This window comes from Tenrec ecaudatus, chromosome 4 (genome assembly GCF_050624435.1).
Source record: "Tenrec ecaudatus isolate mTenEca1 chromosome 4, mTenEca1.hap1, whole genome shotgun sequence".
Lineage (NCBI taxonomy): Eukaryota > Metazoa > Chordata > Mammalia > Afrosoricida > Tenrecidae > Tenrec > Tenrec ecaudatus.
The window spans coordinates 17392668-17414331 of record NC_134533.1 but is presented as its reverse complement, the minus strand read 5'-3'; the positions used below and the strand labels follow the sequence as shown (position 1 = coordinate 17414331).

Below are 21664 nucleotides of genomic sequence, written 5' to 3'. Positions count from 1 at the left end.
GGAGTTCATTCACAGGATGCACCTAGGAACCTTACGCCCATAATCGCAGTTTAAGGAACCCTAATGGCAGTGGGCTACTAACCACAAGGTCAGCGGTTCGAACCCGCCAGCCTCTCCTAAGGAGACAGATGAGACCTTCTGCTCCCATGTTGTACCATAAAGATATACAGCCTATGCACGCTGTGGGACAATTCTACTCTGCACTTGTAGGAGTTGTATAAGTCAGAATGGACCTAGTGGCTGTGGGTTTGATTGGGACTCGGAAAAGGTTGGCAAACGGCAATACCGAGTTCAAGTGTTGGTGTCAGATTCACCTTGGAGCCAGAACTGATTTGGAGCCATCAGTCTGGCTACCAAAGCCAGACCCCACCTGTTAGTCCCAGGGTGTATCCTGCAAAACCGGAGAAGACCAGACCCAGAAGAGACACCCATCTGAGTTGAAGGAAGCCCAACCTCCTTTCACAGATGTGAAAACCTTGGCACGGAAAGCCGCTTCCTAGAACTGCATGACTTGAAGATGAGAGTCCAGCTGACCTCCCTGTCCCAATCCAGTCATAATCACAGTGACTCTACCTTTGAATACTTGACAAGAGATGTATGACATTAGGCCAAAATATTTTAATCCAAAATGTCCAGGACTATCTTACCTGAAGCAGTCAGCCTACTAACAACCCTGGAGGAAGAGACAAAGGGAGAATGTGTTGTTGGCCCCTGAATTAATGCCTTTAACCTCAGGAGAGTGGCTGTTCCAGATAAACCTAAGCAAATTCAATTGCATCAAATCATGTATCATACCTTAGTATTCATTCAACACATTTCTAGGCTTGTGAACAGAGTGGAAATAGCCCAGCCTTCCAGGAGCACACAATCTAATGAGTGGCTTCAATAAATAGACCATTGTTTTAAAAGGTGTTAATTGCCATGCTCCAGGTAGAACTTCAGCCAGGTGCCTTGAGAAATATGTGGCTCTTTACTCCCCCACTCCAGCTGCCTTTCAGGAGAACTTAATAAACATGCAAGAGACCCCCCCACCCCCACCCATTGTCCCAGGCTGCAACTCAGGAAGGCAGGGGATGCCCGCAGAATAGGATGGCATTAGGCATCCTCTCAGGAATGAAGGGGCTACCGGGCTGAGAGAGGCTATGAGGTGGCTGGGGGTGGGACATTACCAGGGGCTTTAGAGAGGGCATGAAGCAGCTGCTCTGGTCAGCTGCAGCGAAAGAAGGGAACAGAGACGGTAGACAGTATGCAGATAAAACATGAGTCCCAGAGGGCTCTAGCCAGCTGCATCCCAAGCAATCAGGAGCCCAGGACTGGAGACCCAGCCCTGCCGTGACATCACAGCAGAGTGGGGTGGAGACAAACAAAAAGGGGGTCCTCCCACCCTGGACCTAGACTCTTGGCAATCCACAGTGTCAAGAGCAGAGAGAGCGTGGGCTCTGGGCTTAAAGGAATAGGCTCCCCCTGCCCGACCCCTCTCAGCTGCCCCCTCCAGACCTCTCCCCATCTCCATCTCCCTACCCTGAATACCTCTCCCTCCTGAGGTTGCCCCTGGGCCCCTTCTGGGTGACCCCTGAGCACTCCCTCAGCATGAACTGCCTCTCCGACTTCTTCACCTATGAGACCACGAAGTCGGTGGTTGTGAAAAGCTGGACCATTGGGATTATCAACCGGGCTGTTCAGCTTCTCATCATCTCCTACTTTGTTGGGTGAGTGTGTGGCTCTTGAGGCCCTTGGTGGGAAGGACTGCCTGGAAGTCTTAGTCTGCAGCCTCTTGAGCTGCCCCCCTTGGAACTGGGAGGTGGGGGCAGGTAGGGGTAGGGTGGGTTTTCTTCTGTGAACCCACCTCCTAAAGGTCTAAGCTCTGTCATGTCCACCCAGGATCTGGTCTCCAGATGAGTTTGAGGCCCCAGTAAGTCATCGGCAGCGGGTAGAGACCCACTCTGAGGAGCAGAGTCCTCCACCGGGGAGGGCTCCCTGATGGCCCACAGACCACCACCCCTCACATCTGCTCATTCGTTGAGGTCTCAAAAGATTAAAGAGCCCAGGGCAGGTGGGGGGAGGGGAGTGGGCGGAGGAAGCAGACCCTGAAACAAGGGAGCTAGTGACAGGTCGATGAGGTCAGTGACAGGATGGAACAGAGGGCTCTCTGGTCAGGAAGGATCTGTGGAGATGTAAGGAATTCCCTTGTAACTTGGAGGAGGTGAGCTTGAGGGAGCAAAACTCTCTCTCTTGGGGAGGAGGATTCATCTGGATTAACTACCCTGTGGGGGTGGGGGGGGAGAGGAAAAGCACGGTGAGGGGGGGGGATGCTGAAGAGAAAAGTGGTTTTCTGCAAATAGTATGGAATCCCTCCCCAAGAGTCTGGAAGTGCATCCAGTCCCTCCTGCCTCTCCCTGATTTTGTCTATGGGGAGGTGAGGCAGAGTCCTGCCAGGCTCCCCACACACAAAGGGCTAGGGAGCAAACAATGGAGGGGGTTGGGGGAGCCACACAGCTTCTTTCTTCCTGATAGTTTTCACTCCCAGGTGGGCACCAGGAAGTCTTTCCCTGGCTTTCTTTAGTGTGTGTGTGTGTGTGTGTGTGTGTGTGTGTGTGTGTGTGTGTGTGTGTGTTTGCTGGTCTCCTGGAGACTCTGAGTTCCCTGAGACAATGGGTCTGTGGGTAAGAGACCACAGCGAGTACCTAACTGTCATGAGTTAGTTCCTGCACGCGAGTCGGAGATGACTCCTGTGTTCATGTACCCTGGGGATTGGTGTGTGAGTGGCCCTCCCTGCCTGATAGGCTGGGATGCTGTGTGAGGGTGTGGGGGAGTTTTTTTTGGGGGGGGCGGTATGCGGAATAGGCAGGCAGATGCATGTGAAGTGATTCTGGGGCTCCGCGTGCTTGTGAGAGCTTGGGTTCTGCAGCTGCTGTGGGCAACGCTGTCCACCCATTGCCTTTGGGGACATTAAGAAAGGGGTTGTAGTGGGCTCCAGTCGTCCCTTTCAAGTGGGAGGTGTTCGGAGGCATGATGTTTGCCAACGTTCCGGGTCAACCCCTCCACTCCCGGCTCCACGCTGGCTCTTCCGTGTTCATATGTGTACAGAACGCTGTGACTGTTTATATCCAGGAGATGGTATTTTTGGTCCCTGCTCATGTGGAAGCTGTCTCAGCACACTGGGGGACTGGGCTGGCTCTCCTGGCCTCAGGTGGCAGATGGATCAAGGATGGAGACAGGCGGCTGCTGCACTAGACCCCCTGCACTTGTCTCTCCCTCATTACAAATCCCATCTCAGGCTGGAGCCCAGCCCGTGGGAGGGGTGGGAGAGGCTCCTTTGCGTCTCCATACCCAACCCATCCATCTCAGTGCCTGACAGGTCCCCACAGAGCAGCTCCTCCCAATTGCATCAGTGCACTCTGATGCCCAACCCACCCCCTGCCTGCCGGAACCCCATCTCAGGCCACTGGAACCCCAGAACAGTTCAACTTCAGGAATCCATTGTCATTCATTCAGCTAAAAACACAAGGAGCCGCTTAGGCATTGTGGACGGAGGATGCCTCATAGGCAAAACCAGAGCGACTTTCTCCTTGTGGCGTTGACAATGCTGCGCAACAGATGAACATGCATCCAGATCATCTCCACAAACGGACGTCCAGTTTCCACTGTGGCTCCGGGTTTGCAGATGGGGTGCAGAGTTGTAGGAGCCCCGCCAGCACAGAGGCATCTGTCCTGATCCGGGAACCCACAGAAAGCTTTCTGGAGAGGTGGCATCTAAGCTAAGAGCCGAAGGGTGAGCAGGAAGAGCCAAGGGGACAGAGGGAAGAAAGAGTGTCTGAGGCAAAGAAACTATCTCCACGCAGGGAAAGAGCCTGGTACGTGGAAGGAAGAGAAGAAGGTCGTTATAGCCGAAATGAAGGAGCAACATGGAAGGAGGTGTGAGATGGGGCGGTGAGCCCTGGGTGGGAGACTTCAAGATCTCTTGTAGATGAGAAGCAACTGATGTGGTAAACGAGAGAGAGAGAGAGAGAGAGAGAGAGAGAGAGAGAGAGAGAGAGAGAGAGAGAGAGAGAGAGAGAGAGAGAATATTGACTGTTGTGGAGGGAAACTGACTCCAGCCTTCTGGCTGTGGCAACAATGGGCTAGAGACGGGTAGGAGCAGATGAAGGACTCCCGGGTGATGCGGACTCTGTACTATTAGCCCAAAGATTGGTGGTTCAAATCCAGCCAGTGGGGCCTTGGGAGGCAATCTGGTGATCTGCTTCCCAAAGGTCCCAGCTTGAACCCGCCTCAACAGCTCTACTGCATCCACATGGGGTCCCCATGAGTCCGGTCAACTCCCCAGCAGCTAACAACGATGGAGATAGGGGTGGCTGCTGAGAAACCAGTGAGGAGACCCAGCAGGCATGGAGGAAGCCTGCAGTCGTAACACTTTGAAAGGATTTGGACTTGTGACCCTAAAGCTAAGAAGCCCTGGGGGCGTGGTGGAGACTCTTGTTGGGCTGCTAACAGCAGGGCCCGTTGCCTGAAGCCGCCAGCCACTCCTCAGGAGACAGACGGACTTTCTACTCCCTTAGAGAACTGTGGTGGTGAGGTGCCATCAAGTCGGCTTCAACCCCTGGCGACCTGTACACACCGAAGGAAACACTGCACAGCCCTGCCCTGCGCCATCCTCACAATTGTTCCTGTCTCAGCCCATGGGTGCAGCCCTGTGGCCATCCGTCTCGGGTTGGGCTCTCCTCATGTTCACTGCCCCTCCACTTCACCAAGCACGATGCCCTTCTCCAGAGACTGCTCTCTCCTGGCAAGATGTCCAAAGTGTGGAAGACGAAGTCTTGCCATCCTTGCCGCTGGTCTTACTTTTTCTACTACATTCAAGCTTGTCATTTTAGTCTCAAAACCTCACCAGGGCAGGGTGCTGGGTGGGGGCATTGAGAAGTTCTACTCTGTCCTATAGGGTCACTAGGGGGTGGCATTGACTCGATGGCAGTGAGTTCCATTTGGTTTGGGACAGTAAAGCTAAACCGATATTGCATCTCTTCTATAGTATCCCTGCCAGGTAGACAAAATGCCCAAGTTTACCTAGCACAGGTGTGGCTGTCACCTCTCAGATGGACTCACAGCAACCTCAACCCCACCTCCAGGAATCCCCACACACACCCCAGCCCTGCCGCTAACCTGGACTGCTTGTCTGTGGCTGAGCCTGCGTCAGCACTGGGCGCCTTTACCCAGCCCAGGTGCAGAGAAGCCAGGGCAGAGCTGGTGCTCCTGACGCCTTTTCTGGGTCCTGGTGATCATCTCCAGTCTCCACTGTGGGCAGGGTCCCCCATTCTGGGCACCTGAGGAGGGAGGAGGGGGAGACTCCTGGGACTGGAGGCCCTGGAGTCCTTGGCCAGATTGGTTTCTAGATCTGTGGAGGAAACAGCCTCGCTGCAAGCCAATGGGCAGGGCATTCCTGGCCCTTTGAGGCTCTAGTCACCTGAAGAAAGACCATGATGGTGTACCCTCAGATCATTTACAGCCCTCTTGTCCCTGCTCTGCTGCTCACACCCCTGAGAGCCCCAATTCACAAACGCACCCCGTGTGGGTCATAATGAACCCACTACCGTCAAGTTGAATGTTGTCAAACAGCACACAGTGGCTCCATTGGGTTCCTGAGACCGCAGTGCCTACAGCCGCAGACTGCCTCATCCCCCCCTCCGCCCCCCAGCAGCTGGTGGGTTTGCCATGAGCGCCCTATGCTTACCCCACTAAGCCAACAGGGCCCTTGCCTTTGGTTCATCATACTCGGCCTACTTTTAGCTCCTGGGTAGAACTCCTACACACCAAGCCTTGAGCTCCGGGAGCTACTGGGCTTCGAAAAAAAAAAAGAAAGCCAAGCCCATCGCCTGGGGGGTCAGTTCTGACACAAAACAGCCCCACAGCATCCAGATGACACCTGTCCCCAGAGTTCTTTTGTCTGCCATCTCCAGGAGGGTACCAATAGTTCACCTGCAGCTGCAAATCATAAAGGTGGTGGTCCGGAAAGCCCAGCCTGGCTGCCTGCTTCCATAAGGATCCCGCTGCCCCTGAGTTGGTCCCCACTCACAGTGACCCTCTCTCGGGTTTCCGAGATGGCAAGTCTTTGTGGGAGCGGACAGCCCTGTGGAATATGCAGCACTGTGCATCTGGCCCAAAGCCACAAACTAAGCAGAGTGGCCTTAGATGTCTCCTAAGTTCCAGCCCCATATCTGGGAAGCGGGGGAAGGATACCATCTCTCGTGATGTTGTGGGGAGGGAGGTGCCATGTATCGCCTGGCCAGCCTGGGAGGGGTGACTCACTATTACGGCTGCATCGATGCCCAGCACGCCTCCCCCTCTCCCTCTGCCCAGCGGACACCTTCTCGCCGGGTCCCTCTCACCCCCACCCCTGCTGGCACCCACTCCTGGCCTCCCCCCACCCCCCGTGACTCCTCGGTGGTGGACAGAGGTGCCGGAGCTCCACCTGCTCCAGCCTCCTTCCTGCACGTCCCACCTACCAAGGAGCCGCCATCCGCCTTCTGCTCTATAAATAATAAACCAGGGACACCAGGGGAAATAAGAAACCAGTGCCGCCGAGTAAATGCCAAGAATCCAAGGCTGGGTCCTGCCCCATCTCCTTAGCCCTGGTCTCTGGAGACAGACCCAGCCCCTCCTTTCTGGAAACGAAGCGCGCCCGCTGCTGATGAGCTGCCTCCATGATATCCTCCGGTCCCTCGGGGCCGCTGACACTCTTCCGCTCATTATTTAACTTGGCGGGAGGATTCTGATGCAGCCTCATCTCCCCACTGAACTTGAGACAGAGCCTGGGAAGAAGAGGTGAGGAGGAAGAGAGAAGAGTTGGCTCATTGTCCTGGGCCCTTCCTCTTGAGACTCCCCTGCACCAGTTCTTCTCCCAGGTGATGGAGCAGATAGATGCTGGCAGGACAGGAGCCAGCCCAGGGGGCAGTGTGAGCAGGTCCTACCCCGGGGGGCCCAGCTGGAGGCACCCTCAGTGTGATGGCTGAGTGCACTAGAGCAGGGTGGAGCAGGACCCTAAACTGGTTCAAACCAGCTCAGCCATGACAACACTAACCTGGGACAGATTCAGGTGATCTGGAACATCAGCCCTGAATGGGAAGATGACAAGCCGAGGCCCAGGGTTGGGAGACTCGGGAAAAGTGCTCGTGATGCCCTTTGGAGACTGGATTGTTGCCAGGACTGACTGCGTGGAGCACAGCCCGTGCCAGGTTACCCAGTAAGCGCAGACCGACTTACCAATCGATCATGAATAATTCCACATTATCTTCACCACAGCCGAGATTCCGCTTCTAGATATGGCCAGTCAGAATCAAAGTCTCAGAAATGTCTTCGCTACAGGTCAGTAAGCACAAGTGAGCCCGTGCTTGCCTTACTGATTGGGTAATCCACCCTGGAAAGTGACACACATTCAAAGTGTGCAGTTGCCGCCCTCTGTGAACTGGGGCACCATTGTCTCTGATTCAGCCAGTCAAGATCGCAATGCAACACGCCCAACGCCCTTGTTTTCTACAACGGAGATGAGGTTCATTTTGTTGCTGCTCCAGTGGCGTTCCCCATGTTAAAACTTCAGGTCCATTCTGGTGTTACCTTGTCCGGCACCCATGACGCAACCAGGCTGAACCGTTGGAAGTTCTGCTGCCTGGGTGGTGCTGTTCAGTACCATCGAGTCGGTTCTGGCTCAGAGCAACCCGATTCTGAGCCGTTCTTGTTCTGATATTTGAGCTCTTTATGGAAGCCACTGTGTCAACCTGTCTTTGTGGCGTGCCTTCTCAGGGACCCTCATACCGGCTGTCGGATCTTGACTGTTAGCACATCCCGCCATGCCTCTGTTTCCCCATTTGTAACCTAAGGCTAATAACAGACGCTGCCTCATCTGGGTATTAATGAAAAGAATTAGCATAAAGCACCCAGCATGGTGTCTTGGCCAGGTGATAACAGTTCTCCAAACCAGTGTTTCCCAAAGTGGATGATCCTGCCCCCCTGGGGGGCTGGAATGATCCACAGGGCCTGTAGAAGGAGATGCCTACACTTTATCCTGGATGCTGGGCTATCCTAAAAACGGTTTTAATTGCAAGGGGTGTGGTGTCTTAAATTTATTTGTTTCTCTTTTTGAAAAGGGGGCCGTCGGCCAAAAAAGCCTGCAAACCTATGGTGTAAATTCTGCTTGTCATCTGCAAAGGGTCCTGAGGTTTAAGGGTCTCAGGAAACCGGTCCTTGGCTCGGCACTCAGAGATGAATCCCTTCTGTGGCTAGTCACAGACAGCAGTCCCAGGAGGGTGAGCTTCTCCCAGGCTGCCCCTCGGCCGGGAGTAGAGAACAGGGCTCCTGGACCCCACAGCCGAGGGTCCAAAGCCAACAGTGAAGCATTTGGACAAGATCTCCACTCCTGTCCCGGGTAACATGTCTGCACAAGACAGGCTCTCCACGGACGCCCCCTCCCCCTCCGAGAGAGAGAAGAGAGTAGTGAGGCGGGAAGGTGCTCGCCACCGCAGGCTCCCGGAGAAGCGTGATGCTCGTAAGAGCTTTGTTCACACGCGTGAATAACTCTTAATGGTGCATTAACCGAGAGGTTGCCTCCTATCCAGCAGCAGCAATGAAGGAAGGAGCCTGTTAGGAGCCATTTGCCAACACGGGTTGTGGTCCCCCCCCCTACTCCTCCCCGACTCCCCCAACACACACACACACACACACACTGCCCCCCACCACTCGATAAAGGTGGTCTGACTTCCAGGAAGTAGACACTGTCCACTGAAAGCCAAACAGGCACCTGCTTGCAGACCCAGCACGGTTTGCAGCCAACCTGCCTATGGTACCCCCTCCCTCCCGCCTGCTGACCTGGCCAGAGGGAGCCGCTCCCTCTTCCAACAGCCCACCCTCCACCTCTCAGTGCACCTGGAAGGAGGCTCGAGACCTCTGCTGATTCCGTCTGTCCTGAGATGGGGTGCTCACTGCCTCCCGAAGCCGCCCAGGCTGCGGACCAGAGCTCTAGGGCTCTACCTCCCTGTACGACCTCCCAGCAGCCCTTCCTCAGCCTCGCCTCACCTCACCTCGCCTCTGGGCACGCTCACCTTCACCCTGGGACACACACACCACCACCCAAAGCCACCGTGTCCTCCATTCCCGTTCCCGAGGCTGACACCCAGGAGTTCTCCCAAACAGGGATCCTTGATCAAAGGGGAGTGGGAAAGGAGAGAGCCGGGCACATGCCACAGAGCCAGGCATACAGCAACATGCTCCTGTGCTTGTTTATCACCCACGTGGACTGGTCTCGCGGGCGGAGGTCGGGGGTGGGGGAGGAGCAGGCAGCATTGGCCAAATGTACTTGATGAGCTTTTCCCCCTCTGTAAAGCGGGGGCCATAGCAGCATTTGGGGGACATGGGTGGCTCGGTGGTTGGATTCTGGCCTACCTTGAGAGAGGCCCCGGTTCAATCCCCGGCCAGTGCACCTCATGCAGAGAACCCTGGCGGTGCAATGGTGAAGCACTCGGCCTCGTGGCAAAGGGATTCCCCACCTGCTAGCAGCTCCCTGGGAGAAAAGACGTGAACTTGGGCGTGGCTTCTAAACTTGAGCCCGGCTAGGAAGAAAGGTCTGGAGAACCACTTCTGAAATCAGCCAGTGAAAACCCTGTGGAGCCAACACTCCGACCCGGACTCCTCACGGGGTTGGCACTGGACCCCGCTGCATCTCGCTCCACTGTGGGCCGGGAGGTCATGAGCCCCGTGCACTAACCGCACAGACATCTGTCTGGCCCTGGGCGTGCCGTTAGAGAAGGATGCAGCCCGGGCCCGGCCTGGACGGTAGCCGGAGCCTCCCAGCCTGGGATCTGCGGTCCCAGATGAAAAGGCAGGCGCCTCCCTGACAAGGAGGCCCTTTTAGCTTCGGGGCGGGTGGGCACGAGTCCCAACCGTTCACAACACACTAATAAGCAAGCATGAGGAAGCCCGCGCCTCCCTTGCTTATTGGATCATCCGACCCTGCTGCTGGGGAGAATCGGGAAGGAGGTGTGGAAGTAAGCAAGGAAGATGGACCCTTCACTCAGCCCCAGGCCTCCACCGTGCCTGGAGACTGTGAGGCAGCGTCAGTACAGGTAAATAGCCACTGGGTGGCAGCACAATCCAAGGAATAATAAAATTGGTGGTTGGCGGGCCTTCCCTGCCCAATCCAACTCTGGTCCCTTCCTCTATCCTCAGCGGCTGCGTGATGGCCAACTCCCTAGACCCCAAGTGCCGTCACGGACTCAGCACATACTTTCTGGACTTCCGCAGACATCGTGCCAGGCACTGAGGGTCCACCCTGAGCAAATCATAGGAGGCATGGAGAGAGGTCTAGGTTCCCCTGCTGGGTGCCTTGCAGGCATGACTCAACTGGGCAGTCTCCCCAGGAGCAATCTGATCATCCCAGCCCCACCCCCACCCCACAACCAGTTACTGTCCTGGAATGGAGTCCAACTCCGGGCAAGTCCATGCGGGCCAGGAAAAACTTGCCTCCCTGGGGGTTGCAAGAGCCGAACTGAGGGCAGCAGACCACCAGGCCTTTCTTCCGAGGCACCTCCAGGTAGACTCCAGCCTGCAGCCTTGTTATTAGTCACCAAGGGCACCTTGCACCATGCCCTGAACGCTCACAGCCTTTATCAAGTCAACTCCGGGCGGCACTTGAGGACAGAGTAGAACTGCCCCCATTGGGTTTCTGAGACGGCAAATCTCTCCCTGTAGGTCTCTGAGGCTGCCAAGCTTCATGGGCGCAGACAACCTCCGCTTTCTCCGACGGGGCTTCTCGGGGTGGGTCCAAACCACCACCTTTGAGGCTAGCGGGGGGCTCCCTCCATTCGATTCTAACTCTAAGGAAGCCACAGGGCAGAGCAGACTCCCTCACCGGGTTCCCCAGGCTGTAATCTCCTGGAGCCGACTGCCTTAGCTTTGTGCTCCAGAGCTGCGGGTGAGTTCCAACTGCTAGCAGAGGAGCTGCCAAAGGCACGCACCGCCATCGCGTGGAACTGCCCCTGTGCGTTTGCAAGACTGACTCTTCACAGGAGTAGAAAGCCACGTCTTTCTCCCACAGAGCAGCTGGCGGTTTCAAACTGCCGACCTTGCAGTTAGCAGCCTACTTGGCCACCACTACGCCACACGGGCTCCATTTGTAGGTCAGTTGTCGAGTGTAGGGCGCCCTGGAAGTGCAGTGGGCAGCGCATTGGGCTGCTCTTCCCAAGGTCAGCAGTTGGACACACCAGCTGTTCTGGGGGAGAAGGGAGGCCTTCTGCTCCCACCACGGTGGACAGCCTCAGACACCCACAGGGGCAGCTCTGCTTTGTCCTGTAGGTCGCTATGCATCAGGGCTGACTCAGTGGCAGGGGATTTGTTTTGTGTTGAGTCAAATGCAAACAGCTTGTGCCCACAGACACGGATAACTCTCTGTGGTGTTCCCGGGGCAGGGGGCAGGGCTGATTAGGACAATCCTTGGGGGCGCTGTGAGTCATGGGGGTGGTGGCAGAGGCAGAGCTATTGGGCAAGTGCTCTGGCGGGCACCTGGGCCGCCCTGCTGGACAGCCTGACTGAGGGATCCGTGGACTCTCTCCCTGTCTCTGCGTCCCTGCTGCCCCAACTCAGGTGGGTTTTCTTGCACGAGAAGGCGTACCAGGTGCGGGACACGGCCATCGAGTCCTCGGTGGTGACCAAGGTGAAAGGCTTTGGCCGCTACGCCAACAGAATCATGGACGTGTCTGATTATGTGACCCCACCCCAGGTACGGTGTCCCCAAGCCCGCCGTGGTGCAGGGTGGGCTCCTGATGCTAGGTAGTTAGGAGGGAAACTGGGATGGGACTCCCAAGCCAAATGATCCCAGAAGGAACACACCCCCCCCCACCCCACCCTGTCCCAAGCATCCAGGAAAGCTGCTCCCTGACACCCTCAGTGGTACCAGGGACCCCCAAGTACACACACACACACACACACACACACACACACACACGGACTGACAACAGCCCTGCAGTGGCTAGACAGTGGATTTGAGCCCCAGCCTTGCCCTTCGTAGCCCTGTGGCCAGCGCTTCGGTCTCCCTCTGCCGAGCACGGCTACTCTGAGTGCCTGCCCCACCGATGGGATTTGGTGTTTTCCCTCTCGCCTCTCCTTCCTCCAGGGCACCTCCGTCTTCGTCATCATCACCAAGTTGATAGTCACTGAGAACCAGACGCAAGGCCTTTGCCCCGAGGTGAGGGCCAGGGAGCAGGCCAAGGAGATGGACCACGGGTGGGTGGGGGTGGCGCCAGGGCTGAGAGAGGCTCTGCGCTCTGAGCCTACTGCATGTGAGGGTGTTCCCCCACCCCGCCTGCCCCCCCCGCAGTCATCTGTGCCTGCTCACACCTGCTGCACACCTGTCTGTGTGTCCACAGAGCGAGGAGAAGTTCCGCTGCGTATCGGACAGTCAGTGCCGGCCCGAGCGCTTTGCAAGCGGGGGTGAGTGCGGCCTTTCCCACCTCCCCACCCCCTGGAGGGCCTGACCCCAGAGTGTTAGAAGGGGCTGGGACTCTGAGGGTAGCACCCCCCACCCCAGGCTGGCAGAGGCCAAAGACCTTGCCTGCCCTGTGTATAGTCCTGGGCATGTGTGGATGCCCTCTGGGCGCCAAGCCCAGAGTGTCCAGTGTCCAGTCCAGGGTGGAGTGACGGACAATAGCCATGAGGTGCTGCCATTGAGGCACGGACCAGAAATGGGTTCCCACGGGGTGGCTTCACAAAGCAGGGAGGTTGGTCTGGGCCCTGAGGGTGGGCGGGGTCGGCAGGGCCTGGAGATGGTAGAAGGCTGGGAAGCAAGGAGCGTGGGCTGTGGTGGGAAGAAAGGGGGTACAGGCGCTTGGAGCCTGTTAAGATGTGGGGGCGAGAGAGCACCCTGTGCAGGGTGAAAGTGTTGCAGCTCGCCCCCTCCCCCAAATCCTGGCCTGTGACTCACTCCTGCCTGGGGCCCCTGGATGGGGTAGGGCTGGGGTGGGAGTGGTGGCGGTGTGGGGTGGGGGTAGGTGGTGGTCGGGTGCTGTGGTGGCAGCGTAAGGGGTGTATGGAGAGGAGGTGATGAGGAGGGGGGTGAGGAAGAAGTGGCGGCGGGCGTTGTGTCTCACCCCTCACAGGGATCCTCACTGGCCACTGTGTGAACTACAGCTCGGCACTCCGCACCTGTGAGATCCAGGGCTGGTGTCCCACTGAGGTGGACACAGTGGAAATGTAAGGAGGGGAGGGGACCCACCTGCGCCCCTAAGCCAGTGTGGGAGTCCTGCCGAGGCTCTGACGGTCCCTCGAAGTGCTCATTCGTGGGTTGGGGAAGTGGCTCCAGGTATTGTCCCCCATGCCTCCCCCTTCACCCTCAGGCCCCTCTAGTCCTTAGCTGGGGCTCTCAGAGGCCTATGTGTCTGGGGTGAAGCTGTGACTGGCACCCTGGGGAGATTTCCACCAGGAATGGTGGCCCTGTTTCCCTCCTCATGGTCCCAAGGAGCGCAAGCCTCTGCTCTCCCTCCAGGCCGGTCATGATGGAAGCCGAGAACTTCACCATTTTCATCAAGAACAGCATCCGCTTCCCTCTCTTCAACTTTGAGAAGTGAGTCTTCTCTTCCTCCCTCCCTCCCTCGAGCCAAGAGGCAGCGCTCCTACCTGCTTGTTCTTCAGAAGAGGGCCCCCCCCAGGGTTCCCCTGACCCCACCCTGGCCCCCAGGAGGTCCTCAGGGCCATTTTGGGGCTCAAAACTTGGGAACAGCTTACATGTGAGCCTGAGACCCAGGACACCCCCAGAGGCCCATCCGCTTACTCTCCACTCACCAAATGCTGTTCTCTCTGCCAGCCTGCTGCCTTCATTGACTCAGTCATTCACCGCTGACTCGGAGGGCACTGGCTGTGTGCAAGCCACAGTGCCGGGCACTGGGTGGTGGGTGGGGGAGCTCCACCGCCTGCAGCCCCTGGCCTAGGAGCTGGAGATTAGGTGTGGACACAGATCCCCCTTTTGTTGGGTAGAGGATGACAATGCCTGTCTGGGCATGGGGAGTCCTGAGGGAGAAAAAAAAACCAACCCGCTGAGGCAACACGTGCGTCTGTCTGGGCTGCCTTCCTGTTGGCGCTCCCTGGGTGATTCAAGAGGTTTGCATCAAGACCAACCCACAGGTTGCAGGTTCAAACCCACCCAGGGGAAGTGCAAAAGTAAGGTCCTTAGAGATTCCATCAAGATTACAGAGTCCATAAAAATGACAGCCCCCCCCCAAAAATGACAGCCCATCAGTGGAGAGCAAATGCTTTGAAAAGGATTAGGGCAAAGAATGCACAGATGCGCTTTATAAACTGATGTATGTATATGTATGGATTGTGATAAGAGTTGTATGAGTCCCTAATAAAATGTTTTTTAAAAAATGACAACTCAGGAAAACTTATGGGGCTGTTCTGCTCTGCTCCATGGGGGACCACGAGTCAAAATTGACTCCCTGCAACACGGTTTTTTTCTTTTCCTTTTTGAGAAGGGGAGGGGATTGAATGGGCTACTAGCTGCAAGGTTAGTGGTTCCAGTTAGTGCCAGTTAGTGGTTCCTTGGAAGAGGCTTGGCGATCTGCTTCCTAAAGGCCACCCCAAGAAAGCCCTGTGGCACCCTGTCTCTCTGCACACACACACACAAGGTCACCGTGGGCTGCAGCCGGCTTCCTGCTTGCCTGCTTGTTTGTGTGTTTGTGTTGGGTGTGTGTTAGATTTGGGCTGGGCATTAACCCCCGGGCCTCTCTCCACAGGGGAAACCTCCTTCCCAACCTGACAGCTGCTGATTTGAAGACGTGCCGCTTCCACCCCGACAAGGCACCTTTCTGCCCCATCTTGCGGGTGGGGGATGTGGTCAAGTTTGCAGGGCAGGATTTTGCCAAACTGGCCAGCACGGTGAGGACACGGGCGCACGCAGCCTTTTGCGGAAATTGGGGGCAGGAAGAAGGGCTACCCAGGACAGGGATACCCAGGACAGGGGGGAGGTACAGTGAAGCAGCGCCATCTGGTGGGGCCATCCCATGCCTGCAACTGGCTTTGTGCCTGAATTCTGCCTACCTGCTCCCCAAAAGATTTACAGCCCCCCAACCAAAGACACCTAGCAACAGTTCACGCTCTGCTCTACAGGGTCACGATGGGTCAGAACAGACTTGTGGCAGTGTGTTTACCTTTTGAGTTTTTCCCTGCCCTGAGTGGTCTTGTTTCTCCCAATCCCTACCCCTCAAACCTCAGTTTCCCGCCCCCCCAACCCCTGCTCTTCACCTGCAGGCTTCACCGCCCAGATGGGGGACAAGTAGGTCTCTGGCCACTCTCCTGTGTTACATGCACTTAAGGGGTTCCACCTTAACTCCAAACGTCTTCACCTAGCAACGCAGGACAAGTCACTTGTCTTCCTCCCCACCTCAGTCCTCCACTTGGAAAATGGCGAGAAATGGCCAGTCGTGCCCCCACCCCCACCTCAGGCCTCTGCCGGCAGGCTGTGGGTCGGAGCTCTGCGGGATGCTCACCTCTGCTACTGTCTTCAGGGTGGAGTCCTGGGCATAAAGATCGGCTGGGTATGCGACTTGGACAAGACCTGGGACCAATGCATCCCCAAGTACACCTTCACCCGGCTTGATGGCGTTTCTCAGAAGAGCAGCCTCTCCCCAGGCTACAACTTCAGGTAAGCCCCAGGCTCCCTGGGACATCGGATTCAGAGGAAGGGCTTGGTGTCTCAGCCTGCAGTGCATATTGGGAAGGAAAGGCCCAGGTTCCCCCATCACCAGGTGTGTGCCCAATACAGCCTCTCTGGCTGGAAGTCAGCTCAGATGGCCAGGGTCTCCTGAGATGTTGGTGTGCTGTGATTCTGGATCCCCATTGTCAGACCTGGTTCTGAAGCTGTCACATCCTGAGTCCCTCTCAGATGACCCCATTCCCTCCCCCGTGCCTGGATTTTGTGCAGATTCTTGCTCCACAAAGTAAGTGCAATAACGGATACTATTTTGAAAAATGGTGATTACATGTTTCTGTCTATAACCAAGGAGTCCTAGTGGCATGGTGGTTAAAGTGCCTAGTGCCTGGCTGCCAAGCAAAAAATTAGTGGTTCGAATCCACCGGCTGCTCCACAGGAGAAAGACGTGCGATCTGTTTGTATAAAGATTTACAGCCTTGGCAAGCCTACAGAGCAGTCCTACTCTGCCCTGTAAGATCAGCTATGAGTCAGAATTGACCCAAGAGCAGCGATTGGCTCCTAATGGAGCCAATTTCGTCTGACTCAAAAATAATGATGAGGATGATGGCCATTGGTTCTTCTTCAATGCTTGCCACGCAGAGCTCAAGCCAGTCCTCAAAACTCACCTCACTGCTATTCCTAAGGGCCTGAGGTGAAGGGGATCTTTGTGGGTTCCGTGGTGGTTGTTTTCCCACTGGAAGGAGGTGTGTGAGTCTGGGTACTTTAGAGAAACAAATCCACAGAAACTCACGTGTAAGAAAGAGTTTTATATAAAGGTTATGTGAGCATCAAGAAAACATCCAACCCAGTGCTGCCCAAGCCCACAAGTCCAACGTTAACCCATATGTCCGACACCAATCCACAAAGTCCTCCTCCATCTCACAAAACAGACACAATGATGCCGACTGCAGGAGGAAAGCCAAATCAGTAAACATGTAAGCATCTCAGCGCTGTCAGGGGTCTCCACACGGGTGCTCCAGCCCCCCACCCCACCCCCACCCCCCACCACCAGGGCTCTATCGGGGTAGGTCCATGTGGCTTTTCTTCAGGGACGTCTTGCAGGATGTGAGCCTTGCCAGCTGAAGCAGGGAACTGGCTAAGGCAGCTGCACCCTGGTCTGACCATCACAACACAAGAGACCTAAGAACTTGAAAGGCAAGGCTCCCCAAGCCATTTATCCCTCCGCCCTTCAATTAACCCCACATGCGTTTATCAGCTAGGTTGGCACAATAAACATTAACTATCTCAGAAGGGAAAGAGATTAAAAAAAAACAGGGGAGAGGAGAAATTATTTTAAACCAGCTGAACATCCAGGAGCAAGCAACCCTTCCCCCACCCTCATTTCCATTTCTAGGACATGATATTCAGCAGTTGGAAACACCCGGCCACTCCACAGGAGAAAGTCCCGGTTTTCTACTCCCCCAAAGATTGACAGTCTCAGGTGCCCGCAGAGGCGGTTGTACTCTGTCCTACAGGCTGGCTAGGAGACTGAATCAGCTCGATGGCAGAATGTTCAACAGCAGCTGCCCTTGAATGGTCCGAGCGCATGATGTGTGAGAGCTAGAGTAGAATGTGCTCGGCAGGGTTTTCAGTGGCTAGTTTTTCAAAGTAGATCACCAGGCCTTTCTTCCAGGGCACCCCTGGTTTGACTCAAATGGCCAACCTGTTGGCCCCACCCAGAGACTCTCATGAAATGGGATCACATCATCGTTATCCTACCTCTCACTGCCTTCGAGTGGGTGCTGACTCACAGGGACCCTGTAGAACAGGGTAGGGCTGCTCCTGTGAGTTTCTGAGACTGCAGCTGGTTTTTTCCATGTGCTCCCTTGGAGCAGCTGGTGGTATCAAACTGCTGACCTAGGGGACCACAGCCCAGTGTATAACCACAAGGCCACCAAGGGCGCCTATTGCGATCTGAAGAATCTATGAACCAGGGAATGAAAAGCTCCTGCTGTCTGTCTGGTTTTCTTCCCTTCCTTTTTGAAAACACAGCCATTTCTGGCATGCCGATGATGAACTACACAACATTATACACTAAACAGGTGAATAGACAGTGGCAGGGATGTAGGAGAGTGGAATCCATATAAGAATTCATTCTCATTCCGCATTCAAAGAACGTCTACTCAGATGTCTCTTGTCTCATGGCCCCCTTCATTGTAGTGTTGTCTGGCCACGGAATGATGTCCAACAGCACGCATCACCACGTCGCCTTCTTTCCATTTTGATTTGCAGCTTTCCAAAAGAATGGCCCACCCCATTCAGCTTTATGTTTAATCGTTCAAAATGTCTGTGCGTGCTCCCTGGAGAGAAGAAGGTTTAAAAATTGAAAATGCTTTCATAGTCAACTCCAAACTTAAAAAAAAAACCCATAGGAAACAACACATATTTTAAAGTAGGTTAAAAATACTGTTTGGCTCCCTGGCAGAAATTGGCATGTTTATTCAGTCGGTGGATCCCACTGAAATCAATACAAAGGATAGTCGTATGGCGGCTTAAAATAGGAGTATGTTAATAAGTCTCATGATTCAAAAGGTAAGTCTTCATCTTCATAACGTCGCTCGGATCGTTGGCAATTCTTCAGGCCTCCAGACAACTCATGTGGCAGCAAAGTGTTTGAAGAATATCATGAAGACCCCCCCCACACACACACACATCGCCCGCCCCCCCCCCCCAATGATTGCTGTCATGCAGTTTTAGCACAAAGGCTTTCGTGTCAAAGAATTGCTTGGGGTGTTTTATCTCCACTGTAGGGTGCTGTGGCGGCCCCTTCCCCTCGCCTGTGTCCCAGGCACAGCAGGTCAAAAGACAGACCTGCTCAAAGACAAAAACGTGGCTGGTCCAAGGGAGCTAGAGAAGACAGAAGCCCCCGACCTCTGAGAACCCCACCAGTGTAATTTACTGAAAGGCGGAGGCCCCCTTTAAGACCCTCGGCCAAGCCCCCCAGACCAATGTCTGAAGCTACTTGGTCCATAGATATCAACAGTGCTTCCAAGGCCCAAGGAATAACGCTGGCGTGCAGGACTATCTGACGTCCACAGGAAAGGCTCCGGGGCAGGGCTTTTGCCTTCCGTCTGGGAAACCTAGGTTTGAGTCCCAACCAACACAGCTCAAGTGGAACCACCACCAGTCTCCCAGCAGAAGCCTTCACGCCGCCCGAGAGTCCCTGGGAGTCGAACGGACACAATGGCAGTGGGTTTTTATTTATTTTTGGATGACAGTGAGCAGGGTTCAGTGGAGTCCGCATGAAGACAGACTAGGAAGGACGGCCTGGTGAGCCGCTTTGCAAAGCAACTACGGAGAAACCAACAGATCCCAACAGTCCAACACGGGCTGACACAGGACCGGGCAGCAGTTTGTGTCCTGTGCAGCCAGCAACAACGACAAGCAGAGGCCTCTGTCCACCAACCTCGTAGAGCCTTCAAGCGGCTAGCTCTACACCCTTCCCGTCATCAGGCCTCGCTCTGCAGCCTCCAGTTAGAGACAAAGTCTCACAAACCCGGCTCGGCGCCAGCGCCATCTCTGTGACTCCACATCCTCTGGGCTGCCCTGTAGAAGCCCACACAGCAGCTGTACCTGCTACTCAGGGCTGAGGGCAGTCTGTGTGCAAAGCTCTGTGTGCGCCTTGCTTCGTGTGTGCTCTGCACCAACCCGAAAGGCAGCCGGCACTGCCACGCGCCCACTTCGCAGATGCCAACACTGAGGCTTACCTGGTGAAATGAGTTTTTCCAGGTCACCTGGTGAGTGAGCGTGGGAGCCTGGGTTCACACGCCTGTGCTTGGATGCTCTCCACCCCAAGTTGGAAGGCTAAGTAGAGTCAGGTGTATTAACCCTCAGGAAACACACACACATACACACACACACACACACACATACACACACCCCTAAACAGTCGATACTCTTGCTCCCATTTAGAAAACAAAGTCCCTGTGATCCACAGGATCCACTCTCTCTTGGGAGAGAGACACGACTTTCTCCTGCTCTAAAGAGTTACGGTCTCAGAAACTCACAGAGGTCCTTCTACCTTGTCCTATACACCTATGTGTAAGGTTGCTATGAGTCAGCACCGACGCGACGGCCATGAGTTTGGGTTTGGGCTTGGAGGCCCAACCGAAAGCCTGGCCTTTTGTCCCCCAGACAAATCCCCTTGCTTCTTCCTTTCCGATGGAGCCCCATGCTGATGGCCCCATGACTGCTGTTTCACACTGGCGGGACTGGAATTACCCGGCCAAGATTCGGCCGTGTTTTAACCTGTAAGTTCGGGCATCCAGAGGCAGCTATACAGCTCCTCTCCAAATACCCTGACTTTTTTTACAGCTCCCTGACTTCAGACAGAGAACTGAGAGCTGATCAAGGCCCCTCAGAGACTCCTGGAGCGAAGGTGTCATCCTGCAGACCTCCAAAGGGGGAGGTGGCATGCCCAAGGTCCTGGATGTAGGTTAGAGTGCCCTTAGAGGTCACTCCTGCCTGCCCTCTGGCATGGGGCCTCGATCACCACTGACCAGATGGCTCCCGTTATCAGGAAGGTGACCTCTTACCAAGCCAAAACGTTTCTCTCTCCAACTCCACCCGGGTCCCTGGTAGTGCCCATTTAAATTAGTCATCCTATGTGGTCTTCTGAAGGAGTCTGCGCCCCACCACACCAAGAATTTGGCAGAAAGATTTTATTTTCACTTGGTGTATTCTGCCCGGCGGGAGACTCCCCTCTCCCCAAACAAACCCACTGCCACCCAGTGGACTCCGACTCCCGGCAACCCTGCAGGGCTTCCAGGGCCAATGGAGGAGTGGCTGGGGAGTCGGAGCCCCCGACGTTGCTGTTGGCAGCCCAGCGCCTACCCGAAGTGCCACCAAGACCCCATGGCCAGTCCATGCAGTGTCTATGTGACGCTCCTCTCCAAACCCTTTGGGAGTGTAGTTGTTAGGGAGGCCTGGATTTGTGGTGGCCAAGGTGCCCCGAAGGCCCACTGCTGCCCAGTCCATGCTGGCTCCTAGCAACGGGTCAGACAGAGTCGCTGGGCCCTGGGGTTTCTGTGGCTGACAGCCTTGAAGGAGGCAGATTGGTTCTTTCTCCAGCAGAGTGGTGGGTGGGCCCCACCTGCCAATACTGCAGGTGGTAGAGCAGCGTTTAACCCACCAGGGGCCTCTGTTCTAAAATCAAGCCCTGGCACGAGTGCCAAGTCAGCGGCACCCAGGGGAAGGTGCCCCCAGCAGCAGGAGGCAGGATCTGCAGCTTAGATGCGGGGGCTTCTGTCCCCGTGTGAGGGACTCCTGCATGAGACAGACTGGGTTCTCAGAACAAGACTCCAACAGAGGGATTCCTGCATCTCCCCCGGTGTTGGAAGCTGACAGTAGGGGGAGACAGAGAGAGAGGATGTGTGTGTGTGTGTGTGTGTGTGTGTGTGTGTGTGTGTGTGTGTGTGGTTTAGCGGGTGCGGATGGGTGAATGTGAATGAGTGTGTGAGGCTGAGTGAGCTTGAGAGCACATGTGTGTGTTGTGTGTCAGTAAGTGGGTGTGGTGTGAACATCTGAGTGTGAATGTTTGTGAGTTAGTATGGACGGGTGTATGTGTGATTGTGTGTGCGTGCACAGGCAGAAACGGTGCAATGACAGATTAAAAATACTTCTTCAGTCAGGGTACCAGTAGGAAACAGATGGCGTATTCAAATTGGGGGATTCGAGAAGCGTTTGCTGAAGGGGCTGTTTCAAAGGGAATGAGCCCTGGTGATGGGAGCAGTGGGTTACTCACTACACAGTGGGCTGCTGACCTCGAGGGTGGTGGTTCAACTCTAACAGCCACTGCAAAGGAGAACCATGAGGCTTTCTGCCTCGTCAACAATGTCCAATCTCACTGCTATGGACTCAGTTCTGACTTTGAGTTAGCAGCCTAACTCATAACCAATGGTGAGTTGTTTCTGACTCTTGGCAACCCAGGAGGACCGAGTAGAC

The 21664-nt window shown here is 55.4% G+C and overlaps 1 protein-coding gene across 1 annotated transcript in view; it reads left to right on the top strand.

The window, feature by feature from the left end:
* The first annotated feature begins 1590 nt into the window (after positions 1 to 1590).
* Positions 1591 to 21664, top strand: part of P2RX3 (purinergic receptor P2X 3) — a 34326-nt gene continuing 14252 nt past the window's right edge. Inside the window, exons 1-8 of the mRNA XM_075548116.1 lie at positions 1591 to 1709; positions 11623 to 11758; positions 12152 to 12223; positions 12405 to 12468; positions 13134 to 13227; positions 13520 to 13597; positions 14766 to 14907; positions 15537 to 15673. Coding sequence (XP_075404231.1) covers positions 1591 to 1709; positions 11623 to 11758; positions 12152 to 12223; positions 12405 to 12468; positions 13134 to 13227; positions 13520 to 13597; positions 14766 to 14907; positions 15537 to 15673 — 842 coding nt within the window. The remainder of the gene's footprint in view (positions 1710 to 11622; positions 11759 to 12151; positions 12224 to 12404; positions 12469 to 13133; positions 13228 to 13519; positions 13598 to 14765; positions 14908 to 15536; positions 15674 to 21664) is intronic.